Consider the following 8973-nt stretch of genomic DNA (forward strand, 5'->3'; position numbering starts at 1 on the left):
GGTAGAGGAGGAGGGGAGAGAATAGGATCATAGAGATACATTAATTATAACAAGGCGCTGGTGTAGGAGAGAAGAGATTTAGAGACAACATCCAGGTACTGAGGACAGATCTCACCCCCCTCCCGATGTGTTGCTTGAATAACCCAGTATACAGTATAAAAGCTGCAGTGCACGTGATTTCTTCCCCACGAACCTCAACCATAAGTTGTGAAATGACACAAACACTGAAAAGTGAAGACATTTAATTTAAGCTATGTAGACTACAACCATTGCATGCATAGTAACAACGGATCAAACACTGCAAATATCAAAAGGTAAAAACACCATCAACACTTCTTAAATGGCTGAGAACTACTTTTAAAAACATTCTAAAACAATGTGTCGGACATCAGTCTTGTGCAACAATTTCATGTGTAAAATGCAAAATTCTGCTGACAATGGATGAACCTTATTGGATCTGTAGCGATACAAAAGTCCAGGGGAACCAGGGTTGGGATTTTGGGCTCTAAAAATCGACTTGAACAAATATGATCGACAATCTTTTAAATGAATGAAAATCTTTAACAACTATTGGTGGGAACATTTTAGTGTATTTATCTTAAATGTCTAAAGCTGAAATAAGTAACATTCTGCCTCTTAAAAGCTCAAATATCAACAAAGAAAGATCAAACTAAACAGTTTTCAAAAGACTAACTTGTCAGACCTCAGGTCATTTTAAAGGCCACCTACAAAACAGTTTAGTATTCTTGCAAGAAATAAAAAAGGATTCACACATTTTAAAATACACTAAACAAACCAACCCCATAAAGATAGAAAAATAGCTGTAGAACTTGGCAGCAGGAGGGCTCAGAAGAGTGTTAGCTGGTAGATCACATGATGGCACAGCCTCGTCTCCCTGCCCGAGAATCTCCCTGTTAAAACAAGGAGACCACGATTGACACGCTGCTCATCATACTGTTACAACAGTGTAATAACACGTTATATACAACTTCAGGAGGCCGGTGTAACTGGTGTAGATGAGTTCATAGAGACGTAAGCTTGATGCCTTTTTCATGTTTCCTTGGCTGACCGCCATGTCTACGATCCTCAAGATTCTTATTTTCTTGGTGCTTGAATGGCACATTTGAAACAGCAGTGGTTTGTCTGGGGAAGACCTTCGTCACGCAGTGTAACGACGTGTTGGCATCAGACTCGGGTGCCGAGATCATTTGTGTCCTTAAATAAAGGTGTTTGGGTGGAATGGAGATGGTTGTCATGGAGCTGAGGGTCTTGGAGAGGAACAGTAGGCTGGAAATAGCATTGAGGAAGCTTCTTGAGTATGGGAGTACCAGCCGAGTGTTTCAGAGGTGTGATGAAGAGACGTGGAGGAGGAAGCCTGGGTCTTGGACGGGAGTCCAGCAAACAGGATTTATTGGATGAGAACATTCAGTAGTTCACACTACACACCTGTAGTCCACTCTTAAGGTCTAGGTTCTGCTCTCCTCCTCCAAGGCCGCCACACAACAGTGACAACTGGCCGACACAGTCAGGCCGGGGGTGCCTGCAACAGCGTCAGCACCTCTTTCCTTTTGACTACACAGTTACCTGCAAACAACCTGGGGAGTCTTGATCTCATGACTACCACACTGACAGACGACAACACATCAGGCTAAAGGACATCATGTCTGACACCGTGGTCAGCAGCACTGGAGCACCCCAGGGCACAGTGCTGGCCCCTCTGCTCTTCACCCCGTACACCTCGGACTTCTGCTACAACTCTGTCATATTCAGAAATATGCCGATGCGGGTGTATCAAGGATGACAGAGTGGAGGAGTATTTGGAGATTGGTAGGGGGCTTTGCTGCATGGTGCAGCACTAACCACCTACAGCGCAACGTCCGAGCCGGTATGACTCCATCAGTTATGGTTCCGCTCATACCGAGGTGTAGGCATATATGCGTAAGGAGCCTTGCCAGAATGTGGGGCATGAAGGCAACAGTGGTCCCAGTAGTGATTGGGACACTAGGGGAAGTAACACCTAAGCTGAGTAGTTGGCTCCACCATGATTGATATATATATATTTATTTATTTCCCCCTCATCCATAGTGCAATAACTTGACAATATTTCCTGTGTGATGCTCTTCCTAATGTGCTGCTGGAATTTTTTGAATTCCCCTGAGGGAGTCATCCCAGAGGGATCAATAAAGTTGAGTTGAAGTCGAGATCTGGTTTTGAGCGGAGCCAAATGAATTCAAGAGGTTGTGAAGGTTGTTGTGGTCGTGGGATCTCAGCTCATCTGTGATGGCCATCACTGGTGTTGGAGCGGATGAAAGGAGTTTCATGTTTCTGAAACATAACAGGACAAAGCTTCTCACCTGCTGGAGGAAGACGGTTTCTTCCTCCACCTCGTCGTCGTCTTCCTCGTTCTGCTCCTCTTCTGTTGACTTGTATGTTGTGCTTCTTTTCGCCACTTCCTGCACGCACGCACACACAGACGTGTGTGAAACAGAACATTAGCAGCAGTCTTCAATCAAACAGCTGCACAGCAGTGTTCTTTACCTCTCCCTGAGGGTTGACCAGCACCACGTGAACGTCCTCTCCAGAAGTCCAGGAGGAACGATTCTTCCAAACCAAATCTGTGGGAGGTTTGGAGCTCACGCCAGCATCTGAGGCCCAAATCTGAAAATATGATGGTCAAGCTGGGTTCAGAGACGACAGACTATTCTAGTGTTGGTGTATAGAGAACAGCACAGCATCTCAGACATGAGGCTGGTGAACATGCAGTAACCAACCAGAGAACTGTTCTAACTCTTACCGTGACTTTCTGTCTGGCCTTCAGCACATATTTAGGGGTGAATTTGTAGGTAGCTGTTGCATTTCCAATAGTCTGAATCATCTCATACCCCACCATGGCCTGGTCCTGATCAGAAATATCCCCAACAGATAACAGGTTATATATCAAATACATTCAGGAGCAGACTTCAGGTAGTAACTAGTCTTTCCTGCTCCTGCTGAAAACGTTGGTGTAATTTTCCACGCTTATTTTTTGTAAACCACCACATCTAGTCACCAGGAACTCACCTCATCAGCAGTGTTATGGAGGCAGATGAACTTGCCGTCTGTATCAACCTCCTCAACACAAACAGGTCCTGTAGCTGCTGCAGAGTGAGAGATGGACACCGAGCTGCTGGCTTCCTGCTCCTCCACCTCAACACGCTTCCTCTTCCCCTGAGTGGTGTGAACGCTGCGGCTGCTGGATGAAGCTCGAGTTACAGTGACTCGCGATGAAGGACTGGGAGAAAGCTTCAACCTGGGCGGAGAGAACACTTATCCAGCTAAAGGAACTCCGGAAATAAAATCAAAACACACTCATTAAAATCTCACCTCTCTTCTTCTCCCTCCAGGAGCTTGCGGTAGGCGTTAATCTCCATGTCCAGAGCCAGTTTAACATCCAGCAGCTGTTCGTACTCATTAAGATGCTCTTGCATCTTGGCACGGATTTCAGCCACTTCGTGGTCTTTGTCTGCCAGGAGTCTGCGACTGTTGGCCTTCTCCTCCATCAGGGCCTCTTCCAGTTCTGATATGCGGTCACGCCAGCCACGAGTCTGAGAGCAGAAGAGGAGTTCTGAGCTGGAGTCACAGAAGGTGGCACCAAAATCACAGCTCACAAAACCTCATGCATGATTACCCCCCCCACACCCACTGGCCGACGGATGCTATTGTTTAGTGTTTGTTTCGTGTTTACCCCGAGTATCTCTATGATGTAGCTGTTGCTGCCAACCAAACGGCATCTATATGTTTAGTAACGCTTCCGCAGGTCCTGGAAGGCTTTGTTGCCACATAAGAGTCCATCATGATCGTCAGGGACATAAACTAAAGTCACATCTATAGAGTAGCTACAGGTGTGGCAACAATAGTCACTCCAGCCCTCAGCTTTGTGACATCTGTGATTTGTCATTGCGTCTATATTTTCCCAGAACGTTCCCATTTAAGCTCCACCAATATATTATAACACTAACAGAAGACAAACAAACGGTGAAAATGTGATTCAACAAGGAAAACGTATGGACCTCTTTCTGTAGTCCTGCCAGCTGAGCAGAAAGACTCTCAATCCTCAAGGTGGACTCCTGGAGCTCCTCACGGGCCATGTTACCCGTCGCTTCGTTCATTTCAGACAGTCGATGCAGCTCCTCCAGCTGTAGAGAAGATGATGCTTTTATCATCGGCAGCAGAGAAAGTAACAACAAGGAAATAAGCTTCATCTTTCACTTCCTGAAGAACAGGATGCTGCAGACATGTGACATGATACTTTCATACCTATAGTTCATGGCCTTGTGTACTAAAGTGTTCTCACTTCAACTCACTTCATAAACAGTTTAAAAAAAAACAAAAAAAAATACTATTTCTCTAGATTCCTCAAAAAATCTAAATATGAAGGCACTAAAAGAAGAAGATTGAAAATCCAGATTTTTGCCTAACGTGTTCAATTAAATGTGCGATTTTACACGGTGAAAGACGTGAATGTATTGTAGGACTGCCCAACAAGTCACAATAATCTCCATCTGACAGTGAGTGTGATAATAAGCAGAAGTCAGACAGAGTTAAGGAAGTCTTCCTACTCTAGTGTGGTAGGTGCTCTCCAGGTTGTCTTTGTAGAGTTTGATCTGTTCCTCATTCTGAGCTCTCATCTGAATGAGTCCTTCTGTCAGTTTATAATCGTACTCCTGCTTCCGACCCGAGTCCACCTCCACCAGCCGGGTCTCGTACCGTTGCCGGGCCTCCTTCACTTCCTGCAGCAGAGCACAATCGTAAATACAGCACAAACACTGCAGCAGTCAAACACTTCCTATGTGAGAAGACAGGTGTCAGACAAGAGCTTCCGCCTTGCAAAAGAAACACATGCAAGACAGCTGGGGTGTGTGTGTGTGTTAATGTGAGAGTGGGCGGAGAGAAACCAGAGTCCTCACATTTACCACCAAAGTTATTTCTTTTGGGATATCTGGCAATAAATTATTAAAGACTAATGAAAAACATGAAATTGCTGCATTTCTAGTTGCCTTAAATCTTCTCCCCGTATAGGAACTTTCAAAACTGTTCACCCTTTCACACGTGCACAATGCTGTGACACTTGGTCTACCGGTTTTTATTGCTGAAGATCTTTATCTAATCACAGTGGAGTAGTGACTGGTGCTTTAAGAATGTTGGGCTTTATTTCATTTAGTTCCTTTACTTGCCTCTTGCTCGCTATAACAGGCGCCACCGCTTTTCATTTATTAATATTAATGTTTGTTCCTCTTCAGCATGGTAAGGTGACTTTATACATGTTATTACAGGGGTCCTGCAGCTTAAAGGGAGTTAAACACACAAACAGTGTCCAGGGAGGTGGCACTAGCATCCCTGCTGTTCATATGCTAGCTGGAGGTGGAAGGACAGTGGATGGTGCAGTTTGTGGGCAGCTCCATGAACTTGATTCCCTAAACCCATGGAAACCCGTCCACATGGACGGTAGCAGTGAAGGCTACATGAACAACGTGCGTTCTGCGGTGGTGATGTGTGATTACTGTGAGAAGCGGTATGTTGTTATTTAAAACATAAATCTTACCAGTTATTTTGAGGCGGGAGACTAACTACAATCATAAAATCCTACTTACAATGTGGTGACATGTTCAATCACCCCGAGAGCCTAATTTAAGCCCTTTTAATAGCAATCAAGCCCTTGTTTTTGGATTAAGAAGTTTGGTGACTGTTTTGAGGAAAAGCAGGAACCCTGTCAGGCCCCTCTGTGATTTGCTGTGAATAAACTACATGAGAAAATTCAGCTGCACTTTAGAGTTAGGGCCTCATCTACTGTACATATACCAGAGCTTTACCTCCTCGTAGATGTTTTTCCTGAAGTCCATCTCCTCCGTGAGACTCTGGCAACGGTTTTCCAAATCAACGCGGAGCAGCATCTCATCTGCAAGCTGTTTCTTGGCTTTTGCGAGACCCACATCCAGCTGGTATAGAAGCACACTAAGATAAGTAATGAACACAGAAACCCCACCTGGCAAAGCAAGAGCAGTGCTCATAGAGGAGTACCTCCTGCATTTGCTCCTGCAGCTCAGCCAGGGAGACTTCCAGGCCTCTCTTCTCAGACACAGTTGTTGCCAGTTGGGCATCTTTGGAGTTCAGCTGAGCTTCTAGGTCCTTTAGCCTGGCCTGTGCACTGGCAGCCTCGGAGTCCTTCCTGCTGTAGCTGAGAGTTGAAGCCCAAAGTGAGTAACATACGATCTCAAATGACAGGCTTAGTGGCAAGACTGATGACAACCATTTAGGACACCGATGACAATGTGGTGGGAATCAAGTCCACACATTAACCTTCTGGCAACCAGTGCCTTTCCAAAGCTGGAGCCATTATTTAAACACGGGGCTCTGGACCGTCACCTAAACCCAGTGTTATTTTAATTCACTGGGTTTTTTGTGTTTTAGAGATTTAAAAAATACGATCCCTTCGGAATAGATGAAATGGTGCACAATCCAACCACTTCCTGGGATGAGGCCCCCAGTTAAATGCGGTATGTGGGTCTCCCTGTTAAAGGGAAAGGAATGCACTGATTTTTCACATTCCACTGACAAACGTGGACCAGGAGGGAAAGCACGGGCCCGACAAATGTCCATCCCACACACCAGAATCAGACAGTCAGCATGCAGCACACACTGAAAGGCCACCACGCTTCTATTATGGGTAGAAAAACCAAGAAATAAATGGCACTATAATGGGCTAATGCTAATGTTTAAAGGATCAACGCTCAGCTACAGTGATCACTAGTTTATCTGGCTGACCAGAGCCATCAACATCCTTCAGGAAACAGGTGATAACAGGTGAAATTTTTCAGAGTCACATAATGAAAAAGGGCTGAGTTCAGTCTTACTTGGGATGGTTTGACTTTTGACTGCAAATCTTCTAATCATGTTCATAAATCTTAATAAAAAAACAATGATCACAACATCACATATTTCAGGCGACGCATCATTTCCTCCCAATGAGACAGCATGAACAGTAACTCCGGATAAATGGGAAAGCAGCAGCCATCTGGGTGAACGCATGAGCTGCTGCAAAGACAACAGTCTCTCTGTTTCCATGCATGTCGTCGCGACGTAGTGATAACTGTCACAGGAGGCGAGGCAATGACCAACAGCGTGATTGAATGAATGGATGAAAGAACGAAAGCACTTGACTCTAGTCAGACATGGATTCCATGCCAGTGAATTAGTTTCATTATCTATTCTTAGTAATGGACATTGCCTTCATCAAGCTTCTGTTAAAGCCAGTGAGCAAATAAGCAGGATGTGGCTGGAGCCATAAAATCCTCAGTTTTTAGAGCGCTGGCATCAAGGAAAAAGGTACAACCAACATGATCTTGATTAAGAGTAGACAGAACCACACATTCTGAAACACCTACTCAGCTTTCTGAAAAGCTTTGCCTTAACCATAAAATAACTCAACCCGCATCATTCAAATGAGACGGCTGATGGTGTTTTAAGGAAAATGCTGAATATGCCAGTTGTGTTTGCAACAAGTCCAACGCAGCTCCACAATTGATTCACTTCAGGTCAACAGCTGTGAGCTCCAGCTGTTGCCGTCACCTTCTGTTGGACATCTGAGAACACACACGCGTTTCTGCACATTTCCCTCACATGTAAGCAGTGTAACACACCTGTCTTCCACCAAAAACCTAATGCAACTTCATCACATCCTAAACGCAACGTACTTCCTTCCAATCATCACTGACAGTGAGTTTTCCTCTGAAAATGTCTGTTTAAGCTTTGACAGATCTGAAGTTGTATTCAGAAGTAGCAGCATTTAATGATACTGATCATTAAAGCCCCGACTAAACGACATTAAACTACCTCACGGCCAGCTAGGGTGGTTCATCTCAAATGACTTAACACAAAGGCGGGTTTTCGGCTTTAGATGTGAATAAATAAATCCACTCGGCGAATAAACTGCACATCGTAAATACTGCATAGATTCAATAGAATTTCAAGTCTATACGAATCCCCAAGCTGTCAAATTCGAATCTTTCCAAATGCAGCCGGAGCCGCAGTAAGATTGGAGCCCAGTCTCGGTTTTAACGGGGGATTCTGACGCTGACGCCCAACAAGAAAAACGTAACACGGGATTTGCTTGCGTAAACTAGCAAAAATGGCTCCAAAGTCAAAGTTGACGAACGATGCACAGCCTCGGTGGAGACGCTTAATTGACTTACTTTTGCTGGAGTTGCTCATGATCGACTCTGCTTTTTCCCAGCTCGATCTGGAGCCAGGCCCGCTCTTTTGAGGAGTCGTCCAAGCACCTCCGTGCGTCGGCTAGCTCCGTCTCATACAGGGCTTTCAGTGAGGTTACCTCCCGGCTCTTATCTTCTTCCCGCTCGTTAATCTGCAGATGAAGCACTTCGTTTTCGGACTCCAAACTGCGGACCTTGTCGATGTAGACGGCCAGGCGGTCGTTGAGGTCGCGGAGCTGCTGTTTTTCCTGCAGTCTGGATATCCTGGTGGGACTCAGCGGTGTGCCGCCGCCGCTGCACGTGCTTCTCTGGCCGGCGGGAGTCGCGGTAACGGACGCCATTGTGTCAGTTTAAATAAGCACTACCCGGAATGCGATAATTAAAACGGTCTCCTCGACGCTCAAGCAAGGACGGAGATAAATACCTGGGCGCCCAAAACAGCTGGTACATCAGTAAATTAACCGGGAACGGTCCCCTGTCTTGTTTAACTCAATCAAAGAGGGGGTGGCTTGACCAACATGGCGCCTCGCTCAAAGTTACGTTGGTCCCGGGAACCAATCGGTTTCGTATCTGTTCTGCACATGCGCCAGCGCCGATGCGCCTTCTTTTTCTGCTACAAAACAGGCGAAAACACGCAAAAGATTTTAAAAAACTATAGCGCAAGTAGACTACATCGCATCACAGTGTGACGTTACTCAGAAAAGCCAGAAACACACAGAAGGATGTG

At 45.5% G+C, this 8973-nt stretch overlaps 1 protein-coding gene across 2 annotated transcripts; it reads right to left on the minus strand.

Annotated features, from left to right (window-relative positions):
• Positions 1 to 225: 225 nt before the first annotated feature.
• lmnb1 (lamin B1) lies at positions 226 to 8760 on the minus strand. Of its 2 annotated transcripts, none has more exons than XM_003965044.3 (11): positions 8229 to 8760; positions 6058 to 6214; positions 5850 to 5975; positions 4599 to 4769; positions 4050 to 4175; positions 3364 to 3584; positions 3061 to 3289; positions 2795 to 2899; positions 2539 to 2658; positions 2355 to 2453; positions 226 to 911 (listed from the first exon to the last, which is right to left on the minus strand). In XM_003965044.3, the coding sequence occupies exons 1-11, from the start codon at positions 8585 to 8587 to the stop codon at positions 870 to 872; spliced, it is 1755 nt and encodes a 584-aa protein (XP_003965093.2). In that variant the 5' UTR covers positions 8588 to 8760; the 3' UTR covers positions 226 to 869. The 2 variants fall into 2 exon arrangements, with proteins under 2 accessions (XP_003965093.2, XP_029693132.1); XM_029837272.1 differs by lacking the exon at positions 226 to 911 and adding an exon at positions 2082 to 2290 and having other exon boundaries at positions 8229 to 8587.
• Positions 8761 to 8973: the final 213 nt, after the last annotated feature.

This window comes from Takifugu rubripes, chromosome 6, assembly GCF_901000725.2.
Source record: "Takifugu rubripes chromosome 6, fTakRub1.2, whole genome shotgun sequence".
NCBI lineage: Eukaryota > Metazoa > Chordata > Actinopteri > Tetraodontiformes > Tetraodontidae > Takifugu > Takifugu rubripes.